This window comes from Rhamphochromis sp. 'chilingali', assembly GCF_963969265.1.
Source record: "Rhamphochromis sp. 'chilingali' genome assembly, chromosome: 22".
NCBI lineage: Eukaryota > Metazoa > Chordata > Actinopteri > Cichliformes > Cichlidae > Rhamphochromis > Rhamphochromis sp. 'chilingali'.
Genome location: NC_137950.1, coordinates 15,893,615 through 15,916,979, shown reverse-complemented (window position 1 = coordinate 15,916,979; position 23,365 = coordinate 15,893,615). Strand labels below are relative to the sequence as shown.

At 40.6% G+C, this 23,365-nt stretch overlaps 2 protein-coding genes across 8 annotated transcripts in view; one reads left to right on the top strand and one right to left on the bottom strand.

The window, feature by feature from the left end:
* The window catches only part of LOC308390647 (MAGUK p55 subfamily member 3-like), a 28,503-nt gene extending 9,705 nt beyond the window's left edge, over positions 1 to 18,798 (top strand). Inside the window, exons 2-20 of one of the 4 annotated variants that reach the window (XM_080872856.1) lie at positions 6,040 to 6,093; positions 6,389 to 6,507; positions 7,350 to 7,427; positions 7,523 to 7,603; positions 8,050 to 8,187; positions 9,632 to 9,713; positions 10,128 to 10,213; positions 10,307 to 10,381; positions 11,082 to 11,278; positions 11,388 to 11,452; positions 11,938 to 11,955; positions 12,241 to 12,282; positions 14,011 to 14,076; positions 14,298 to 14,456; positions 15,514 to 15,594; positions 16,357 to 16,450; positions 16,580 to 16,688; positions 17,260 to 17,379; positions 18,128 to 18,798. In XM_080872856.1, coding sequence (XP_080728982.1) covers positions 6,057 to 6,093; positions 6,389 to 6,507; positions 7,350 to 7,427; positions 7,523 to 7,603; positions 8,050 to 8,187; positions 9,632 to 9,713; positions 10,128 to 10,213; positions 10,307 to 10,381; positions 11,082 to 11,278; positions 11,388 to 11,452; positions 11,938 to 11,955; positions 12,241 to 12,282; positions 14,011 to 14,076; positions 14,298 to 14,456; positions 15,514 to 15,594; positions 16,357 to 16,450; positions 16,580 to 16,688; positions 17,260 to 17,379; positions 18,128 to 18,307 — 1,827 coding nt within the window. In that variant the 5' untranslated portion in view covers positions 6,040 to 6,056 and the 3' untranslated portion in view covers positions 18,308 to 18,798. Of the gene's footprint in view, positions 1 to 5,931; positions 6,094 to 6,388; positions 6,508 to 7,349; positions 7,428 to 7,522; positions 7,604 to 8,049; positions 8,188 to 9,631; positions 9,714 to 10,127; positions 10,214 to 10,306; positions 10,382 to 11,081; positions 11,279 to 11,387; positions 11,453 to 11,937; positions 11,956 to 12,240; positions 12,283 to 14,010; positions 14,077 to 14,297; positions 14,457 to 15,513; positions 15,595 to 16,356; positions 16,451 to 16,579; positions 16,689 to 17,259; positions 17,380 to 18,127 lie in introns of all 4 variants that reach the window. The other 3 variants (XM_080872855.1, XM_080872858.1, XM_080872857.1) reach the window with 3 other exon arrangements.
* On the bottom strand, positions 18,797 to 23,346 carry psmc5 (proteasome 26S subunit, ATPase 5). Of its 4 annotated transcripts, none has more exons than XM_080872860.1 (12): positions 23,270 to 23,346; positions 21,353 to 21,427; positions 21,204 to 21,273; positions 21,016 to 21,113; positions 20,873 to 20,929; positions 20,489 to 20,719; positions 20,131 to 20,257; positions 19,847 to 20,037; positions 19,404 to 19,502; positions 19,216 to 19,326; positions 19,043 to 19,129; positions 18,797 to 18,965 (listed from the first exon to the last, which is right to left on the bottom strand). In XM_080872860.1, the coding sequence occupies exons 1-12, from the start codon at positions 23,291 to 23,293 to the stop codon at positions 18,912 to 18,914; spliced, it is 1,224 nt and encodes a 407-aa protein (XP_080728986.1). In that variant the 5' UTR covers positions 23,294 to 23,346; the 3' UTR covers positions 18,797 to 18,911. The 4 variants fall into 4 exon arrangements, with proteins under 4 accessions (XP_080728986.1, XP_080728987.1, XP_080728988.1 ...); XM_080872861.1 differs by having other exon boundaries at positions 21,353 to 21,424; positions 23,270 to 23,335; XM_080872862.1 differs by lacking the exon at positions 23,270 to 23,346 and adding an exon at positions 23,039 to 23,233.
* Between the last annotated feature and the right edge of the window lie 19 nt (positions 23,347 to 23,365).

Sequence of the window (23,365 nt, the reverse complement as noted above, 5' to 3'; positions counted from 1 at the left end):
ATGATTGTGTTGGAACCATCGGCAGGTCTGCTGTCATGGGTGAAGAGGAAGTAGAGGAAAGAGCTCATCACACAGCCTTGTGGTACAAAGGTGTTAATTGTGATGGTAGATGAGCAGCGGTTATCCAGCTGGACATGTTGGGGCCGGCTGGTCAGGAAGTCCAGTAACCATTTACACATCAGTTCCCACTGATGCCTAGGTTTGTCAGTTTCCTGATGAGTTGTGAGGGGAGGATTGTATTGAACGCTGAACTGAAGTCTATAAACGGTATCCTGGCGTAAGTGTTTTTATTGTCCAGGTGTGAGAGGACAGTGCAGTGCGATGGAGACTGCATCCCCTGTGCTCCTGTTTTGACGGTATGCGAATTGGTGGGGGTCCAGGGTGAGGGGGAGTCAGGATTTGAAGTGTGCTAGGACCAGCCGATTTAAGCACTTTGTAGTGATGGGGGTGAGGGCTACTGGGTGGTAGTCATGGAGGCTTGATGGTTTGGAGTTTTTGGGAATCGGGACGGAGGTGGAGGTAGATTTGAAACAGGCCGGTACTACAGCGTGGACCAAGGACAGGTTGAATATATCTGTCAGCGCTCCTGCAAGCTCCCCAGAACACGCTCTGAGAACACGCCTGGGGATGCCATCAGGACCTGCAGCCTTGTGGACATCAATCCTGCTCAGCACCGCTCCTACATCGGTGAGGGAGAGAGTCAGTGGTTGGTGGTCCGGAGTCCCCTCTGCTTTAGTTGCAGTTGTTGGATTCCCTTGCGCAAAACAAGCATAAAAGTTGAGCTCGTTGAGGAAGGAGACATCAGAGGATGTGGGGAAGGGTGCGATGGTCCTGTAGTCTGTAATGGTCTGGAGTCCTCTCCACATACGTTGGGGATTGAAGTCGGAGAAGTGTTCTTCTACCTTAAAAAAAATGATTCTTTTTGTTTTAAATGTGGCCCAATAGACTTCTGATGATGTTTTTCTAATGTTGCACAAAGTCATCGACTTGTTTTTCAGCTTCTGGAATAAGTAGTGGAATAGAAGTGAAGTAGAGCATAAATTTTAGACTTAACTGTATTTTCTAAAGTTGTACAGCTTTTCCTCCATTCATACTGCATCAAAGTAACAGGAAAGCAAATAAATAACAGAAACTATGCTACTTTTTCTTATATTAAGATAAGTGTGGCGTTAGGCTTCTTTATTAGCAGAAAAGGCAGTTTTTGTTCTGCTGGCTGTCATAAAGAAAGCAAGTTGAGCTTTGAATTAGCTTACTTTTCAGACCTGGGCCGCATGCCACAAAGCACATTCGACATAGCCAGGGTATCTTTCCATTATCTGGATTCACTTATACCAATGTAAACGGTCACACAAAGCTGCTTATCCACATGCTAAATTAACGCAGGGTTTCTCATTCTAGCTATGAGCAGGTTCATGTGAAAGGGAAGACATTGGCAGCAGTTAACCAATCACAGTGGCTGATTTTACACAAGAAGAAACGCATAACGCAGATTGAAAGCAACACAGATGCTCCAGACAAACAGTGTGTGTGAAAGGAAAAGGTACTGAACATTAGTTTAGAATCAAATCTCTGTATGAATGCTCGACCTTTAAGTGCTTTGGTCAGCAAGACTGGAAAAGACCTGCTGTATTACAGAATTTTAGTCTATTTGAAGCCTACAAGCAAAGCCAGATAAGAGGCTAACTGTGAAAATAACAGGCGTATCAGAATCACAGCTGAATCATTAAGGGAAATCTGATGATAAGAGTATTTTATTAAGTTAATTGGTGTTTAACAGTCTGAGAGCAAGCAATGAGTATATTCTTTAAGAATATACTCAGAATTTAAATACAGGCTTGGTCTACATGTGAATTTAATTGAAGATCAGCAAGTAGAAACAGGTGCACTGTTTTTCAGATCCTGTATTAATCCTGTTGTGAAATTGTTTTTAGCAGTTCTGCTGTTGATTTCTAACATGACGGCTGCACATCAGAGCTCTGAAACTAAACTGGATCTATTTAGACATTTAATGTTATATTAAATGTTATAGATAAGGTAGGTGCAGGATCATATATTAATGTTTATATAATAATACAATGTTTTTGTTTGTTTTACTGGTGACAGGAGGGGGGGGGGGGGTTAAGGAATAAAGTTGCATCCAAGAATCTGTCCTATCCTGCTCATCAGGATAACATGAAGACTTTAGACACTACTGGAAAATTCCCTCCTATCCTCCGACAGAGGTCTCAGGAATCTTCTCAAGATGGTCACGCTGTTTCTGGAGAATCGATTGGTCAGTAGGCAGTGATTTCACACCTCTGATCTCTAATCTGAAACATAACCTGCTGCAGGGCAGGTTGAGTTCAGTGCATGAGTTACCATGGTGATTTACCGTGGTAAGAAGTGAACCACCTTTGTAGTACAGAAAACCCAGAGTTAGATTTAGACTTATCCAAAGGTTGACTTTGAAGTTTGGGCTCTGTCTCTTGTACGGTCTGTGGTGTAAAGTGATGCGGAGAGGTGAAAGTTTGTGTCGTGCTTGGTTGACATTTTTCTAAACACTGCTTTGGATGACTGGAATAAATTTTAGTCCAGTGTAGATGGGAAAATATGCATTATACAACAAAGAAATGTCTTTTATACATGTGGAGAGCTGGCAGAGATTCTTTCAAGCTGTGAAGAAAATGTGCAGAGATTTAAAAAAAGACAGCCCTTTGTTTAACTAACATCCTTATTCATCTCCATAGAGATGCTGGTTTACTCATATACGTTTATGTGATGGGAATGAGTTAGGCAGGCCTCTTCTCTCTCTGAATTTAAAAGTCTTCTTAAAACATATTTATTCGCTGAAGCCTTTGGCATTGATTAGAGGGGTTGACTCAATTTGTTTTAACATGTTTCAATTTATTGTATCTATTTATTTTATCGTATCTCATTTTAATTTTCTTTACGTATGCTATTAACATGTACAGCACTTTGTGAAACTCTGGTTTTATGTTAAAGTGCTTTAGAAATAAAGTTGGTATGGTATGAGTTGATTGTAACAGAATCGGCTGCATGGCCTCTCAGCACTGTCGGTAATGAAGGAATGTGTGTAGGATGAGACTGTGAAGACTCTGCATACACACTGTGCGCTCTGCTCACCTGGTATTTTATGAGTCTCTCCCACAGCTGTGAGCTAAGCTCAGAGGGGAGATTTAGCCTCCCACCTACATAGCCAGCAATTCCAGGAGCAGTTATGAGGGTGAGCAGGTATGTAGCAGCTGGTCTGTGGGAATAGCTGCTCCACCTGCTGCACTAATATAGGGACTGTTAATTAAAATAAATAACAGATGCCAACAGCTCTAGAGGAAAAGGCATAGTCCAGTATTAAGAGACATACAGTTTTCTTCTTGTATTAAAGGTTTTACCAGCATGGTCGTGGTTGACCATCATTAGGTTTATATCGACAGTTTTTGCCCTTTTAAGTGACAAGAATGCGAGGGTTCGTGATTGGATGTGAGTCAGGTGAGATTGATTTTTAGATTAAGGGAGAGTTTTCTGGGTATCAAAGGCTGGTTTTCTAAAATAATCGATTTTTTATTTTTCCTTTTAAGGAAAACTAGAACATGACAGTGGTAATGAAAACTGCTTTCATTGTCAGAATTAATGACTGGACTTCCCCCCTGACTCTCTGCCGCAAACTCCTGGAAAACATCAAAAACAAAAAGGTCAGGATGCAGGTTGAAAAATGAATGAAGTGGAAAAACTAAAAAGGAATGGTTGTTTCGCAGAACTATTGTTTTTTAAGTCTCTCAAAAGGATTACCTGTCAAGTCTGTAACCTCATCTGACTCAGCAGGATTCATCCCCCTGACGGTCAAGCTAAAGGCAGAATGTGCTCACAGCAAGCTGCTTTAGGGATTGCATGGCCACTCTCTGGTCATTCATTACCAGTATTTATAACAGCCAGTAATTTAAAAGCAAAGAGAAACACCCTTCAGTCATGTCATCTGTGCCATTGCATAGTTTGTCCACCAGAGGGCACTATACAACCTCCTTATTGGCAACAACCAGCTGATCTGAGCAGGCTTGGGCAGAGTAAATGATGAAACACAACAAATTTTAGAGAAATCTGTTTGTTTTGTGTGTCAGAAAGAGGAAAAAACACATCTGCCAATATGTCTGTGTATTAATTTTGATCTTAAAAATCTGTTTTTATTACCTACTGAACATTATGATTTACCTGGCCTGTGAAGTAACTGTCAAACTTAACTTGGGCATCTTGTTGGAAACAAACAGCCAGTTTGATCAGACTTGGTTAGAGTTTTTTCTCGGAATAAAACAATAAAAAATAACAACTCTGGGCCTATATCTTAAAAGTTCATCCTCTCCTACAGAGTCCTGTGATAAATTGGTCTGTCCAGGGTGCACTATGACAGCCTGGATAGGTTCTAGCACCCCACAATCCTGAACTGGATAAATGTGAGAAAAGAGGGATGCATTACAACTGAGATCTGGCACTTGAATGTCACATCTGCAATGCTATTTCAAATTGAATGCCCATAGCTTGCAGTTTCTCAGCTGTGTTGGTAACTGTCCTGTTGGAGGATGAACATTGGGCCAAATCTAAGCTACTGGGCTCTCTAAAACAAGATTCATTAATGACATCTTAACTCGTCTTAACTCTTTACTTACACTTCAAAATCAGTCAATGAGGACCAATCTAAACATTTAAACATAAGGCTTCATTCATTTTCTTCCACTTTATCCAGGACAGCAGGTGGCGTGGTTAGCACCATCACCTCACAACTAGAGGGTCCTGGGTTCGAATCCATCCATGTTCTGCCAGCGTTTGAGTGAGTTCTCTTGAGGTGCTTTAGCTTCATCCCCCATTCCAAAGACATGCATGTTAGATTATTCCACACTGGCTGTAGATGTGAATGTGAGTGCGGCTGGTTGATAGATTGGCAGCCTCCAGAGTGTGTTCTTTCTTGGCCTGTGACAGCCAGGATATTCAGCCCAAGGACAATTTTCTGAATGCCCTGCAAATAAAGTAGAAGCTCTCCATCTAAACACGTATTCTGTTTAGTCTGCAACCTTGATCAGGATTATCCAAAAATAGCTGGTTTTGCAGGTGAAGCTTGCACCACTTCAGCCACATGTGTTCATTGGCAGTTAATGAGGAGTGTGGTTAAAAATGTATCTGGCAGTGAGAAGGGAAGCCATGTATGATGATTGCACATGAATGATTGTGACAAAAGTATTCTAATATACAAAAGACCTGAATGCAACATTATTAAAGACTTTCATTACTCAATGTGAAACAGCTCTGTTTAACTGCAAAAAGCTTATCAGTCACTGATACTATAGTGTTGTCATGGTGACAAGGTAAAGAATCCTATTGGACAAAAGTGCCTGGTATCATTATCTGACCTTGCTTCTCTTCAAATGAGCAGTCGCACAGTTTGAAATGAAATTAATGCTTTATGCCTCGGTAATGAGAGCAAATATTAATTATACTGGAACTTGAGTGCAGTAATGGGTCTATTCATCACTGTCAAAGCAGGACTGCCCTTTGAAAAATGTATTCAGATTTGGGTATTGGTTTTAAATGACCAATTATGTGCTGCGTGGAGTTCGCTGTCCTCTCTGTAAGCTTCACAATCAACCAGACGTTTGTTGCCAGGGACGTTTTTTAAAAGAAGCATATCTGTTTGTTTTTTTTCTCTTGTTTAATCTTACAGTGAGTTAAAAATAATGACATTCTGATAATAACACAGTAAAAGATCCAGAACCAGTGCGTTTAGTCACATGCACATGACTGCCAAATATCAGGTGCTGGATGCAGAAATAGTACATGAAGTTGCAGTGCACAGAGACAAATCTCACAATGAGTCCTGGGTTTCTTAATGGCGCTCTGAGGCGTCCTCACTGATATGGCCGTATGTTGTGTTCTTTGTTTTCATCCCAGGTTGTTCTCTGTGATTCTGTCTCGGCCTCATGTGAGGAACAAAACAAAACAGAAGAGGGAATTATTTGAGAGAACTGTTTCCTCTCTCCCCCTCCAACCTCTCCGCAGCCTCCTGCCGCCTCTGAATGATTGAAGCCATGCCCATCGTATCTGCAAGCACAGGTATATGTGCTCAGGCTCGTTCATGGTCTGAAGCTTTTTATGTAGTTATGAATAAATTATGTGCTGGAATAAAGCATTATTACATTAATGTGGATAAACTGTTGGAATTTGAAAGGGGGGTGATATGGAAAAGCATATTATTATAAACATCGGTGAGCTAAAGAGAGAATCCATACAGTCTCTTTGTTGATGAAGGTGGTTATTATGTACGATGCATTTCTAGATAGAAATTGTTCTTTGACTCAGTCATAAATATACAGCATGATTTCTTTTTCTTTTTTTTTAAATACTCAAGGGCTGCATGAGATCCTGGCTCTGCTCACGTCTCAGCTTCACCCTGATGCCAACCACAAAGAAGACCTGGTCTTCCTCAAAGATGTCTTCAGCGAGAAAAGCATTGGATACCTCATGAAGGTATAGTGGATACATCAGAGTAGAAGTGACTACTGTATTTGTGATTCAGACATTTTATTTTATTTTTATTTTTTTTCACACATGCTGGATTACTGTACATGCACATTAAGTTTAATTGCTACGGTGTAGATGACATCTACTCATGGGTCACCGCTGAACCATGAGTTGTTCCAAAACCGTCCATCTACAATTGGATGTTGGACACAAAGCACAGAAAAAAAACTCTGAAAGTGTGTGAATAGGTGAATCAGACATGTTGTGTAGAGCACTCAAAGTGCTTTACACAAGTATAGTCAAAAGAGAGCTATATAAAAACCGAACCATTAAATGAGTGGTTGCGTGACTTACTTTTTCCTTCCTGTCAGCTTGAAGCAGTTTGATTCTTCTCCTCTGACATCAACAAGTCATTTTCACCCAGTGAACTGCCTCTCAGTGGATATTTTCTCTTTTTCTGACTATTCCCTGTAAACCCTAGAGATGGTTGTGTGGGAAAATCCCGGTAGATCAGTAGAAATACTCAGACCAGCCTGTCTGACACAAACAATCATGCCCTGTTCAAAGTCACTTAAATCACATTTCCTTCTCGATGTGATGCTCAGTTTGGACCTGAGCGGGTTGTCTTGACCTTGTCTACATGTCTGCATTGAGCTGCTGCTATGTGATTGGCTGATTGGATATTTGTGTTAACAAACAGTTGAACAACTTTACCTAACATAGTGGCTGGTTATAAAACGGTACACATCATATATGATGGTTTTTTTTGTTGTTGTTGTTGTTGTTGTTTTTCATTAAAAATTAATGATCTGCATTTGTGGTTTTGTTGCTTCTTGCTTTACATCCAGATCCATGAAAAACTGAAGCAGTATGAGAAACACAGCCCCACTCCAGTCCTGCACAGTGCCTCCTGTTTGGCAGAGGATGTAAGTGCAATTAGAAGTGAATATATATTTTCTCTGGTGACTAGAAGAATACTTTGAAATACTTAAAGCAGTAATTTTCTGATTTCAATCACCAGCTAGCAGAAGAGCTTCAGAATGGGCCACTGGAGGATGATGAGCAAGAACTGTTGCTCCTCTTGAGCACTCCTCATCTCAAGGTGTACACGCGCACACACACACTCAGCCTTTTTCAGCCTGCGTAAAGAAGCTGTTAAATGCTAGACCATACCTCTCCCTTGCTCTCTTTCCTTCTGAGGTTTGATCTCTTTAATAATGCTGCTTCACAGTATTTTTGCCCTGCACACCTCTGATTTTTCCACATTTATTACATAACACCACCGTCAGAGCTGTCTGCTCCCCTTCCCCATCCCCTAGACACACACAAGACTGCCTAATTACTCTGATCAAGTGATTATGCTCAGGTTATTGGCTGTCTGGGAAGCATTCTGGGAATTGATGATAGCTGTGGAATCAGAACGTTCATTTTATTCCCTCAGTTTTCTTTTCCCCAGAAATCGGGTATGTTTCCTACGTGCTGTAACCTTCTTTTCTGGATCCTTTTATCTCTGTTGATCAAGCTCCTAAATCTTGGCTTGTGATTCAGGCAGTGCTATCGGCTCATGACACAGTGGCTCAAAAAAAATTTGACCCTGTGCTGCCACCACTCCCAGACGATCTGGACGATGACCTGGAGGAAGAATCTGTGAAGATCGTTCGGCTGGTGAAGAACAAGGAGCCACTGGTAAGTGTCTAAGGGTGCAGTTTGGCTTTTCATTAAACTAGTACCTGCTTTTTGAAAACTACTGCTAATGAAATAAAAGAGAAATGAAACAGATTCAGTAAATCAGATTATAAGAAACGCGCACAAAAAAGCAAAGAAATATTCCTACTGAGTATCAAATATGTGCTGATGATTGATATTAGATTTTCCTATGAAGGTGAAATCAACATCTTTATTTGAACCTGTTCAATTGGAGTTTGAAACAACTTTATTAAGGGCATCGATAAAGAGGAGCAGTCATACTCGTATGTGGAAAAGATCAACCCCAACCTGCTGGCACCCACTGCTTCATTCACAAGTTAGAACCTGTGTACAGGAGGCTGTAGAAGACATTACAGAGCCGGGTCATTTTCAGATATTTATTGACTCTTAAACTGGTTGCCTCCTTCTCCGTCCAGAGGTTTTCAAACGTTGGTAAAAGAGGGCGATGTGCTGCAAATGACGCTCTGCAGTATAGCAGAAAAAAAATCATCAAAGCAGACTATTTTTAAGGAAGTTGTTGTAGTGGGGTATTAAACCAACAGCTGTCTCTTATATAAGTTGTATAACTTACTAATACTTTGATTTGTCGGTAAGAAGAACAAAGTGCTACGTAAATGCAAGAATGTTACACTGTACAACTTGAAAACCTCATCCTGTCCTCAAGAATTTTACTTTAATGAACTTCAATGAACAGTCTTGGATAAATCTGAAGTATGAATGAGTGTCTACGAAATCCACAGAAAAAATATATACGGCTAATGCGATCCTACTTTTTATATCAACAAGCAGCTAGCTGTAGATTAGACTTTGGCTGAGTGTAAAATATAACCTTCAGAAGTTTTGTCAAAGCCTCACAGACCACTTGGTCCATAGGGGAGGAACTGTTAGCTTGGCTGTTTCCAGATTTAAGACTGTTAAGCTAAGCTAACTGTCTGCTGACTGCACCTTCATGCTGTGAGTACACAGACATGAGATTAGTGTTTATCTCTTCATCCAGCTCTCAGTAGGAAAGGAAATAAGTACATCACATTTTCTAAAGTGTCAAACTAACACATGATTTACTTAAAGCTAAAAATGTAACCCAGAGTAGCAAACAGTGATTGAAGCTAAAGTGGGCTGCAAATTTTTTGCTTGATGCAGCAATTAGAAAACCTGTAATTACAGCATTTAAATGTCATTAAATTGCATGAACTTTAAGTAGAAGCACAAACAAGTAGGCAATATTGATGATGGGGTATCAGACTCTTCATTCACGTACCATTTTGACATTTAGCTTCAGTCAGTTATTGATCTTTCCAATTACAACTAGCTGCAAATTGGGAGCCTCTTCCTCCAGTCGGAGGATTAGGCCAGCTTAGTGACTTTGGGATGAGATTTGCTATGAATACATCTTATTTATTAATGTGCATGCTTGTATAAACAGGGAGCGACTATTCGGAGAGATGAAGCAACAGGAGCTGTAATTGTGGCCCGAATCATGAGGGGAGGCGCAGCTGACCGGAGTGGTGAGACTGAGTTTGCAAAACATTTCTACTGAACTTTAAATGCCAGATATTTTTTATGTGGAAAATCAAATGCATAATGGAACAGCACTATTGTATTATAATATCTCTATTACCGTGGATGCTAACGCTACCCAGTGGGACCTTCTTAGCACTACTGATATACTGAGAGAGATGTCAGTAGATTACATTGCGTAACCCTGTGAACTGTAACAGAAATCAAATCCATGAGATTAGTGCCACGAGATTGCATATTTTGAGAATATAAACTAGGTTTGCGTCTGGATGTTGCCATAGTAATGTTATCGACATACTGGCAACACAAAATCGTCTTTTGTTCACATTTCAGGTTTGTATTCTAAGAATTGGGCATTTCTTTAGCTGTATTCCCCCTGCGTGCTGTGCTTGTGTTTCCAGGTCTGGTGCATGTAGGGGATGAGCTTCGAGAGGTCAACGGAAACCTGATAACCCACAAAAGGCCAGATGAAATTAGTCAGATACTGGTAATAAATGTGGAATCGGACTAGTTCAGATACTATGATTCTTGTAGCTGGCAGCCGATCATTGTGGTGCTCTGTTGTTGTTGTTTTTTTTAGTCCCAATCACAAGGCTCCATCACACTGAAAATCATCCCAGCTGTTGCAGATGACGATAAAATGAAAGAAAGCAAGGTTAGGAATGCTTGCTGCGTGAGTACGCAGGCTTTTCTTATGGACGGTCACAACCACTCAGCCCTTCATCAAGGTTTATTCACATGTATCCACTTTACTTTTCTTTACCTTGCCCTTTAGTGTTGCGTATGAGCAAATGTTTGATTGTGCAACTTGCAGAATTACAGAACTGTGGGAAAAAAAAAATAAATAAATGTCATGATCCACCCCTCATTTAAAAAATAAAATAAATACCCCAAACCATGACAGAGCCTCCACTCACTGTTGTATCTCTCCTGGTCTCTTTTGTGCAAACTGATAACGATTGGAATCAAAAATGTAATTAGGGTTCATTACTCCATATGACCTGTTGCCACAGATTTTCTTTTTCTCCAGTCCATTTTCAGCTTTCTTTCCTTGGAATAAAAGCCTGATGAGGCTTCAGCGACCAGTTGTTGCTTCAGCCTGTGTCAGATCTCAGCTGGATCTTGGATCTGTGTCAGGCTGATAGTAACAAAGTGTCTAAAGATACAGTTTAAAATTGTTATTGGCTTAGTCGTCTGTTAGGTGTAGACACACTGACAAGTGGCTCAAGACTTTTGCACAGCGCTATATGTGTATTCACCAAAGTATCTTACACTTTTCTGTATATAATGAATAAAGTTAAATAAATACAGAGATGATAAAGTTTTTAACAGAATATTCCTCCTTCTTTTTAAAGGTCTACATCCGAGCTTTATTTGATTACACACCTTTTGAGGACAAAGCAACCCCGTGCCAAGAGGCAGGACTCCCCTTTAAACGGGGTGACGTTCTTCAGGTTGTTAGCCAGGAAGACCCCACCTGGTGGCAGGCCAAGAGGGTGGGCGACTGTAACCTGCGTGCTGCCCTCATCCCTTCAGTGCAGTTTCAGGAGAGGTAGCTTGCATCAAGTCTGTGTATCAGATGTTAAAAAGCTGCCTTTTTTTTTTTTTTTTTTTTTTAAATCAGTAATACATTTTTGAAAATGTTTGGTTTTTCTTCCCAGGCGACTGAGATACAGGATGAAAATGGGTTCCGTATCTGCTCCCATTTCCCCAAAAGCTCCCACATGTAAGCATTACTTACTATATACAAGCGCAAATGTTTTAGACTCTTAGATCTCAACACACATCTTCTGTTGTGGGTCTAATCTATCCAAGGAGGTCCTAAAAGAGAGATTATAAAGAGAAGGAGGGGATCAAAGATTAATCTCTGAGGGGGGGAAATGCATAATCCATCACTTTAATTTCCTAAATCCAATTTAAAAGATGAAATGATGCAAGTCCTTTTCTTGCATCTACAAAAAGATGCAGTAGTAAAATGGTTTCTCTCCTTTAAAAATCTGATTATCCAGTTATTCTTAATTTAAAAAAAAAAATTAAAGTCTTTCCAGTAGAGAAAGAAGATGGTTGAGGATCTCCAAGCATGGATACAGTGACAGTTATGAGACTGCATTGTGAATTTGAGAGAGCTGAATGTACACTAGGGGTCGCTGAATAGTCTATGTCACACTCTACAGTGATACTGTGTATTATTCCTTGCTTTGCTAACTTCAGATGAACGGGCCGATAGAGGTACGTAGAAAACCCCTCATTTTAGCAACCATCTCTCATCCCCAGTTTGGACTGGCTCCATGTTTTTCTTGCCTGAATTTCTGTATGAAATTCTCATCGACCCATCTGAAACACAAATTTTGGTCACTTTCCTCCTCCCCATCCACACTGTGTCATGTTTTGCCTTTACAGTTTCTTTAATTGCCACAAATCCTCTCCTAACCTGCTGTGTTCTCACGTTAAAGTACCCCCAACACCTCCTCCCTCCTCTTACCCTGTCTTCTCTTCCCGATTGCCATCCAACAGAAGACTGTGACAATAAGAGTGCTGTGAATGGAAAGGACATAGGTGAGCAAGCACAATCAGTGAGTTTATGTTAATCACTGCAACATCACATCTTTCGCTCAGTCTGTGTGCTAAGCTTTTTCTTTTCGAGTGTGTATATTATTCCTCAGATTGTGTGAGACTGGATTGCTTTGGTTGCTTCATTGATTATTGAGGGTTAGGCCAGATAACCGTCAAACAGAAAACAGTCCACGTGTGTGACCACTACACAAGAAATTCTCACCAGTAGGTTGGCCAGGCTTCCAGGATGTGACTGTGCTTCAGTGGGTGTTTGTTCACACCATTTTGACCTCCTTTTTTTTTTTCTTTTTTTTTCCTTCCTCCCCTAAACCATGTCCACACCCATCTGTCCGCTAGAGCTGAATTATCTCTACAGCTGCCTTAATGTAGTGTGATTTCATTTAGACATTCCTGTAGTGGCAACTAGGGTGACCAGTTTCCAACAAACTAAACATGGGGCAAAAGTGTGTTTGTATGAGATAATATGGGATACTAATGCTGAGAGGTAGTGTAAAATGTTCATGTATCAAACTCATTGCAGTCATTGAGTCGACCATAAACTCCTCCGTGTGTATTCCAGAGTCAAATGTGAGGCTGTCTGTCCAGCAGCAAAAGCTTGGCACAAATTTGGTCACACAACAGGACACTGAAGTCCAGCAGCAAAACTACAGCAGAATGGCTGAAAAAGAAGAGTCGATGTACTGAATTATGGGGTGTATTTAGTTTTTTCACAGATTGCATTGAGTCCTATTTAAAAACTTTGTTTCACCGTAAAGAATATCATTTTTATGGTCCAATAGTGGAGTCTTAAAGTTGTTTATTCCACTTTTCTAATTGATCCTTTTTAGTTCACCTAATGAACTAAAACTACCCAACTTTTCTTTGATTATCAGCAGGGATCAGCATTTTTTGAGCAAACATTTCTACTGATTCTCACTTGTACTGTGGTACTTAACATCATATTCTTGTCTGTGCAGAACTGAACAGTAACCAGAAACTGCATAAAAGCTCAGTGTTTCAGTCTCTCATATCACTGTAGTGTAATTGTAGTTGTAGTTACGCAGTTTTTATGTGTTTTTTGTTTTTTCGTGGTCTTTTCCATCATATTGTGCCAATAACTGAAGTGAGTTTCTCATTGAGTGTGGCATTGATGGTAATACAGTGACATGTGAAACTGCACTTGGGCAGTGTTGACTTTTGGAAATTGGAGCCAGAGAAGAAAATGATTGATGAGCAGTAACACATGAATGGGGAAACCTGGTCACCCAGTACTATAACCATTTTTTGTGGTTTTTAAATGAAACACCTCAGCAACTTCCTGATGGATTGCCATCGGGTTTACTGCACATCCCCATGTTCCGCTTAGGATAGGATGTAAACAACTTTAGGAACTCAAGTTTCTGTAGTGCCACCATGAGCTTAGATTTTTTTTTCCTCTGTAAAAACAAACAAATTTTAATATAAATATAGCCTGTCAGGGTATGATTAGACTGGCAGGCTTTTTGCCCTGTGTGCTACAGCCATCGAGCTTCTCAGTGTTCGTGTGGCGCCTCATGCCATCTCAATGTGTGGCAAATGGCCCGTCATCATGCGTCATGCTGACAGTGATTACCCTGTGCTTTAAGAAGTTAGACACAGCATGCATGGCTTCTGATCGTTTTATTCTGTTTGAAAAGAAATAATAAAATAAAACTTAAGTTGCTTTACTCAATGGTCTAATATAAGTTGTAGTTTCTCCCAAGAGTAAGGCAGCCCCTGCCTTCTGTGGCCATGCTTTCTCATGGGATTTTTACTCAGGTACTCTTACTGATATCTAATGTTGTTGTCCACTGTGTGTGTCTTGTGTGATACTGTTTTGACATGCGATTTTCAGCTACCTCAAACCTGTTTCTTAATATCAAAGTGGCAGAGCGATCTGCAATACATGGGCAGGATTTTGGTGTATTTATTGGATTTGTATAAGTGTGGATCAGTGCAGTAGCATATGTACCCTAAGGCTACCTTCATGTCTCTAACAGCTAGCCTACGCAGAAGTTTCCGCTACAGGAAAGATCGCCAGGGTTCTCCTGGTGAAGCGCACACTCCTGACGCCAATCACACAGAGTTCCTGATTTACGAGGAAGTCGCACAATATTTTCCACGTCCTGGAGAGAGACCTCGCCTTATAACACTCATAGGTTCGTCAATTGGAGTGAATTTTAACAGCGATGAAACTACAGTTGTGATGAGAAATTCAGATACAGGCATCACTGGTTATGAATGTCATGGTACTTTTGGGATTTTAATTTAACTGTTCTATATGTGCATAAACTCAAATCTGTGTTTACAATGTTAAAATAGTATTTTAACTTGACACGGTGAAGTCATCCTCAAAATTCTTTAGGATGTTCAGGAACCACCAGGAGTCAAACCTGTCATGAAGTGGAAACTGCTGGAATAGCAGCGTCACAGTGGAGTGAGTTTTACATCACTATGAACTGAGAGCGCCGACCAAGGACGAAGCCTCTGTTCCAAAATTGACTTCATCAAACTCTTTGTGGACTTTATGGATAAAGCAAATGCCTTATGGACAAGAGTTTCATGGTTAGATGAGACCAATATTGAGCTTTATGGCAGTAATGACCGTTGGTATGTTTGGACAAGTAATGCTGAGGTTTTCAAACCTGAGAACACTGGTGGAGGTAGCATCATGCTCTGGGGCTGTTTGTTTGTAATGTTGGTACGTTACACAAAGCGTATGGAATCGTGGAGGAAGACTACCTTCGAATTAGAATCAGAAAAACAGCTAGACAACTGAAACTTGGGCACAACTGGATGTTTTGGAATGGATAAAGCAGGCTAATATGATTGTGAACCGGCCGTCGAAAAAAACACGACCTTAACCCCATTGAAAGTACGCTCAAAACCAGCCAATTTAAATCAACTTTAGCCTTTCAAATTTAAAAATCCAAATATTAGTGTGTATATCAATGTATAAATTTTGCCCTGTGAGAAAATCCAAAAAGATTCAAACTTGTGCACAAACTTCTTGGGATTTTCTTTAAGAGATTACAGATGTATGCTGTACAATCATTTCATCCTGGAAAAAGAACAGTTCAAAGAAATCATTAAAAACTCCAAACTACCATGTTATTCATGCCCACAATGAGTGAACTTTTGGCCAGATCTATACACACATGTTCCAAGTTCATGATCATCTTATATAAACTAGCTATGCTGTTTGTATGGTCATAGGTTCACTTGGAGCACGGATCGCTGAGCTCAAACAGAAGGTGATTGCTGAGAATCTGCGGCGGTACGGTTTGGCTGTGCCTCGTAAGTGTTGTTTATCTTTTCTAATTGACTGTAAGTGTTTGCACTGAATTCATAAGAGTGAAGTAAAAGAGCTTTCGAGTGAGTATAAGGCACTTTGTTCTTTGGCACTTCGTACCTGCAAACGCACTCAACCTTTACATTTCTCTCAGGAAACTCCCATAATTTGCGTGACCCTCAAAATATTACATGAGTTTCCAGATTATTAAACAAACAATCCACACACCACATACCATTCCAATTCAGTTTTGTTAGTTATGACGCCATTTCACAACAGCTGTTCCTTCAATGCTTCCAAACCCGTCTGTCGCACCAACCTAGCAACCCACTGCCTAATTCAAGGGAGGTGTGTGCATCTAATCTCTGCACAGGCAGACTGTGAGACGGTGAATCATTTAACGTCACCATCATAGCTGCTGTTTTCCCCAGTTTAACTACTGTGACGATTCAGTACGAGAGACTTTAAAACACGCCAAAATAAACGAGTCATACATGGAGCTTGTTGATGTCTGTGACAGGGAGTTGCAGACTTTGGTGTAGTTGGAAAGATGTTCACCTTTTAATAACTCACTGGCAAAACATAAAAAATAGGATTGGTACCGACTGAGACAAGTATCTCTTTGCAAGTTGATTTTACAGTAAACGCACTGCTTTTTAATGTAATCAGTATCGAGCTTAATGAGATATCCAGAAACATACAAGCATCCAGTATCTTGTGTCTTATTTTCCAACTTGCGCTTTCTGCTGACCAACGGCGCCCTGAAGACACCACTCGAGCCAGGAAGAGTCATGAGAGAGAAGGAGTGGAGTACCACTTCATCAGTAAAGCTGCTTTTGAGGCAGACATCCAGAATGGCAAGTGAGTGCTGGGAACAATGTTTTCTGATGAAGTGCAAAAAAATTTTAGAACACAAAAGGGTTAATTGAAGCGTTTCAGCATTTTAGTTAATTTAATTAACTTGTTAGTGGTGATGATGTGTTTCTGCAGGTTTATTGAGTACGGCGAGTATAAAGAGAATCTCTATGGCACCAGTTTGGACTCCATTCACAGAGTTTTGGATCAGAACAAGGTCTGTCTGGTGGATGTGCAGCCAGAGGTAAGTGTTTTTAAAAATTACGGTAGGTGGCACTGCCAACCAAATACACTTCTCATTTAAATCGAATTTCCTCTGTGTCAATGTAAAAGTGCCTTCTTCTTTAAAAGAAGTAAAGACAGCAGGTTGCATATTGGCCACATCGTGCCATATACATGTGTAATATGTGCAATATTGGAATACATTTCATATTATGGTATTTTCAAATGAAATTGGATTGATCTGTTGCCTGCGTCCAGACCTGTGAAGCTTTCCGGAGCCTATACAGGAGATAGAAATGCATATCAGGCAATCTGACTTTTCACCTTATTTTGTGCAACTGTCTGCCAACATAAAACCAATAATAAATCATCAAAAATGTGTTTATTTTAACATTTTTAGTGGCTCACAGGCTGTTTCTGTTTGCTTCAAAAAGAATATCCTCTCTGATAATTGTGCAGTCTTTTATACTTAGACATTGATTTGACTTTATATGGTCTTCTGTTTGTGCAGTATATCTTCTCAGCATAGAAAAAGCTCTGTGGGATTTTTATATGGGAGTTTGTAAATGGCTGATTGGTCTTATCACATTCAGGCATTGAAGACTCTCCGCACCGCTGAGTTCAAACCATATGTCATCTTTGTAAGGCCTCGCATCGGTGATGGTCAGGGAAAGCAGTTTGGCTCCTCTTCCTCACTCAGCGTAGCGGTCACGGTGAGTGATCCCACATCAAACCTGCCAGACGTGCAGTACACTTTCTGGGCTTATTAATTGATGATGGAATATAAATGAAGCTTAAAAAGGTTTAGTTCAGGTTAAGGTAATCTTGCATTGTTTGTTTTGTTGAGAAAGGAACCATATCAAAAGGCTGATTGAACCTCAGTAAATAAAGCTTTTCTTCACATGGCATGCATTTAAACTCAGTGTGTGAGTATTTTATGTTTAATATAAACTGCTTAAAAAGTTAAAGTTACTTAGTTGTACAAACACACAGCCAAATATGTTGGTGTCTGTGAAGGTCATTTGAATACAGTGAAGTGAATGAGCTGTGTCATAGTATGGTATGCTATCCTGTTGGAAGCAGCCAACAAAAGATGATGACACTGTGGTCTTTAACAGATGGACGTGGTCAGCAACAATACTCAGGTGGGCTGTGGCATTTAAAGATGCCAAGATAATATCCCCCCCACACCAACAACAGCCTGAAGATGGGCTGGATCCATGCTTTCATGTTGTTTATGCCAAATTCTGAGAGATGGTTTCAGTAGATCAGCAGTTTCCCAGCTTGTCTGGTACCAAAAATCGTGCCACGTTCAAAAGGTCACATTTTGACAATATCTGCATGTCAGCTCTGAAGGGTACTGAGTAAGAATAGAGAAATTCCATATGGTCATTAGTTTAACTTCGGCTGTTCTCTAGCAGAGTGTATTAGCAGCTAAACACTTGTCTCTCTTCCTCTCAGGACGATGACTTGCAGGAAATGAAGCAGTCGGCAGAGCAAATGGACGAATGCTACGGCCACTGGGTCGACTACGTGTTGGTAAAGGAAGATCCAGCTAGTGCCTTAGCAGAGCTCCAGGTTGTATTGGAAAAAGTACAGATGGAGCCACAGTGGGTGCCTGCGTCCTGGGTGAGGCGCTAGCCAGCTGACCTTCCAAATAGAAGAGGACAGAACTGTGGCGTGCCTCTGAAGGTGCTGAGCATTTGGACTGATCCAGTGTTTTACTGCCGTGTAACCATTCCACAAATGAGTATGTGAGTCACTGTAAAAGAACATCCAACAGGCCTGTTGCAGAGTGGTCAGCATAGAATGACCACAGTAGTCAGTGCTGGTGTACATACCGTATATCCTGATAGTGCAGTGGCTTTATGAGAAAGGTATGTAGTACAAGCATGCAGGACAAAGTTCCTACAGCAACTTATTGTCAAAAACATCTGCACTCAGTGTGGTCAGCTATGTAAGCCCCCTATTATAACAGCAGCTATAATGTGAAGTGCCATATTGAATGTTAACTGTAAAGCAGAAATCTGAAGACCATATGACTGATTTTGCTTTGACAAAAGTTTGAGTTTAGTGAAGTGGGTTGAATTTGTCTACATTTGCTTGAGAAATAAAACAAGACCAACTCTGTTTATTGGGGAAACTATTTTACTGACTGATCACACTCATGAAACAATTATAAACCATAAACAAAAGGGAAATATACATATGTGGTTGCATTGTGTGCTAGAATACACAAGGCCTTTTACTTCCAAAGCTTCTTGATGGACATGTTCTTCTCACTGTCTTTCTGCATGACCTGATAAAGTAAAACTGCGTTAGTATAGTGCAAGACGTGAACACTGCATTCAAAAATTAGCTTTAGGTTATACTGACCTTTGCCACCGCCATCTCAAAGTCCTCCTGAGTGACGTGCACTCTCCGTTCTCTCAGAGCATACATCCCTGCCTCTGTGCAGACGCCCTATATAATACACAAATGCAGTAGGGGAAATTTAATGATGTAGTTCCTCATCTAACGCAGCTTCCATTTAGCAGGTTAATTCTTACCTTAACCTCAGCACCAGAAGCTCCGGGCATCAACTCTGCAATCTTCCTCAGGTTAATGCCGCGAGTCAGATTCATCTTCCTGGAGTGGATCTTCAGGATATCCAGACGGGCCTGTGGGTGCATAATTAAGTGTGCTTAGATACAAAAAACTCAGCATGTTTGAGTAAACACGCTAAACGATTAACTACCTCTTCATTGGGAGGCGGAAACTCGATCTTCCTGTCAATCCTGCCTGGCCGGAGCAGAGCTGAGTCCAAGATGTCAATACGGTTAGTGGCCATGATGACCTGCAGAGATGGACGACATACTATTAAGTATATTTGAATAATTGGGGTTATTTAATACTTTAACTCCCATGTTTGGCACTCATGAGCATTTATTTAACAAATGCAGCATTACTTGTTTCAAAATATTATAAAGGTCTTCTGTAGTCATCAGCAACTTTAGGTGATGCTGGTATATAAATAAATACCAGTTGTACCACAAAATGTCATTTATGAATAAAGAACCTATACAGCAAGCCGAAACGTCATCAGTGACGCATGTATTAAGAGGCTGTCCTGTGCACATAACACTACACCTCAGTGTTCATAGTAAGGATATGAGACTACACAGTGATCCTCTGCAGTACCTTGATGTTCTTGGTTGCCTCGAAGCCATCCAGCTGATTGAGCAGCTCCAGCATCGTCCTCTGCACCTCACTGTCCCCGCCTGAGCCTCCCTCCAGCCGAGATGAGCCGATGGAGTCTATCTCATCCATGAAGATGATGGACGGAGCATGCTCTCTTGCCATGACAAAGAGTTCTCGCACCATACGGGCACCTGCGGAAAGCCAGGGAGAGATCAACCAAAACCAGTTATTAAAAACATGGGGATCAATTCGATCCCAGTGTACAGGAAAGAAAAGGCACGCACCCTCTCCGATAAATTTCTGGACCAGCTCTGATCCAGACACCCTGATGAAGGTGCAGTCAGTGTGATGGGCCACAGCTCTGGCAAGGAGGGTCTTCCCTGTACCTGGGGGGCCATAGAGCAGCACACCCTGCAAGCACAAAGGAAAATCTGAACCACCTACACAGATGCAACAAGTGTAGCTTTAGTTAACCAATTTAATCAAATTATCTTTTCCCCCCTCTCTTTGCTTTTCATGTTTTAGGACTGAAATGAATGATGGGCAGGCAACAAGACGAGAAAATGTGTCAAAGATATAAATATAAAACCCTAAGAGAAACTTCTGAAATTCGTACCATCGGCTCTCTTGTCAAATACCCACCTTGGGCTGGGCAATGCCTAAAGCCTCGAACAGCTCAGGGTGTTTGACGGGCAGCTCAATCACTTCTTTGATCTCCTTGATCTGCTTATCCAGGCCGCCGATCATTTCATAGGTGGAGTCCGGCACCTTCTCCACCATCATGAGGGACACCAGAGGGTCCACCTTGTTAGGAAGGATCTTGTGCAAGGTGTAGCTGTCATTACGCAGAGCTACACGACAGTTTGGAGTCACCTAGTGGCAATTTGACAGAAATAATAACAGAACAGTTTAGGTTTCCTGATTCCTTGTACTTATTTTAATGAGTAAAATGCATTTTTTTCTCGTTTAGCTCCATCAAACTTTACAGTAAATATTACAAATGGACTCAGCTTTTATAATACTCACATCATTGATGTCAATGTTTTTGTCCACATCCACCACAAACTTTCCCTCTGGATGCACCTGAAAATGATGAACAGACATAAATTTAAACTGTCCACGACTGATTCAAAAAGAAGGATGCTGCATGGTGAATGTACACAGCATACCTTAACTAGCACTTTCTTTTTGTCCATGACCCTCACCACCTCTCCCACATAGGATCCCTGTTCCTGTAGTAGCTGCAGCTCCTCACGAAGGAGACGCACTGAGACCAAAGTAACAAAGGAAATGTCTGACTGTGTACATCAGAATGACACAATTCCATGTAATGTGGCAGGAAGATAAAGCACCATACCTTTGGCATTGAGCTCATTTCTCTGTGCCTGCAGACGTCTGAGATTCTGACTCTTCTCGTTCACAGTCAACTATGAAGTAAAAAAAAAAAAGCAGGTCAGGCATGCGTTAAAAAGCAACAAAAACAAAAATGATTTTTCATTTCCTCACCTGCAACTCTTCTATCTTAGATAAGTAGTACTGCCGCAGACCTGATCCACCTTTACTCTCCCCCATCTCCATCTGCTAAAGAAACACATTGCAACATGGTGCAACTTCTTCACAGTGAGCTCTTGAACATTTAAATATGGCATATTTAATCTCCTAGGACCTGGCATCCACATATGTGGACATCACATTTTGGGTTATTTAGACCAAAATAGTCAATTTTGCTCCACAAGGGCCTGATATCCACTTACGAGGACATAATACTGCCACTGTTCTATTGAAATTTTAAAGGAATATCCTCATATGTGGCTCTCATTTTTCTTAGAAACAAAAATTAGGTAAAAAAAAAAAAATTCTGGTAATTCTTTATTTTTACATCCATCGGGTCCCAATCAGCCCAAATATCAAAAAGAAATTAAAAATGCATGCTGTGGAAGAGTTCGGGTCTTAGGAGGTTAAATATGCATTAATCAATGACTGCGTTCATAAGCCATCAATTTTGTTTCATTCTTATTTTAAGATAAGAAAGTATGTTGGCCAGTTGATTGCTATGCTGCCTGCCAATTTGTGTTAGTGATGATGATTTTGATAGCAAAAAAACAGCAAACTGGGTCAAATGAATTCTCACTGATGAGAAGTGCTTTTCCTTTAGTCCCCATTTCCAACTTAAAAGTCGTCCATCAAGTGTGGTATGGTGGTTAACACTGCTGTATCACAGCAGGAAGGTTCTGGGTTTGAATCCAGTCCAAGGTGGTGTAAGATTAATTGGTGACGGTGTGAATGTGAGCACGAATAGTTGTATATATGAATTAGCCCTGCAAAAGACTGGCGACCTGTCCATGATGTACCCTGCCACTGGCCCTATGACAGCTGGAATAGGCTCCAGCCAAAACGCAATGCAGAGACGTCACTGTGTACTCTGTATACCCTCAATATGAAGCAGCCTCTATGCATACAGTTTTAGTTAGGCAGATATCTCCTGAAGGATGCAAACTACGTCTCTTTTTCTTACTATAGCATTTACGCCACTACATTTAAAATTAAAGATTAAGATACCAATTATATAGCAGCCTACAGACTTATGCTGTAAAAATACTGAAGAACTGTAAAAATTTTCCCGCGAACATTATTTTAGATTAACCCAGCAGCATATAAATCATCTACATTAGCTTTTTGTGGTCCCGAAAAGTCCAACGTACATGCCCGATGAGAGGATCTTATGTTGGACAATGCAAAGTACACAACATTTATCAGTAAATAGTGTATGTCGAGCTTGCCATTATCTAATATTATAGAAGAAGAATAGAAATGCACATTTGTCCAATTTTCATTGATTAAATTGGTGGACTGAACTGGCTGAAATTGACCACTGTTTACATTAGCCATTAGGCCTAACCTGTAGCACCAACACAGGAAATATCTTTTAGGAAAGGAATTAAAAACACAAACAAAAAAAAACAACCTATGTAACAATAAGCGTTAAAGTGTGTGATGCTAACTTTCTCCCAACAATTACAGTTCATTAGCAAACTAACATCAGTTAGCTTACGTACAGACGTGCACGTATATTAATAAAGTAACGCTTGGCGTTTCCCATATAATAAACTCAGATATATCTCTCTCATAATATGCTGAAATAAGCACCCCTGTGTGGTCAAAAAAGCTAAGAATAGAATAAACTGTCCGCACCTCGCTGCCAGTCATCGTGAGAAGCTAGCTGGGTTAGCTACAATGAGACAGCAAACCGGCACAATCGCTGCTTTCAATGAAGTGACGTTTCCGTTTTTACACTGAAGTCCCGCATCCTTCCCTCAAACAACCGATTTTGAATAATCTATTAGACCCACAGCAAAACAGAAACGTTTCCTTCGCATGGCAGTCATAAAAGCAACAAAGCGGCAGGGAAAAAAATACACCTACATGATCAATTCCGTCCACCTCCATCTTGAAATTTCTACATCCGGTTAAAGCCACTGCAGACCAGGCGCTATTTCCGGTACAGCGTCTTCGTGGTAT

Coding starts and splice junctions, on each gene's coding strand:
- psmc5 (XM_080872860.1), bottom strand. CDS start 23,293: ATGGAGGTGGACGGAATTGATCAT. Junction 19,503..19,846: donor AGGCAACCAAGAACATCAAG/GTACTGCAGAGG, acceptor CCATCTCTGCAG/GTCATCATGGCCACTAACCG. Junction 19,327..19,403: donor TTCCGCCTCCCAATGAAGAG/GTAGTTAATCGT, acceptor ATGCACCCACAG/GCCCGTCTGGATATCCTGAA.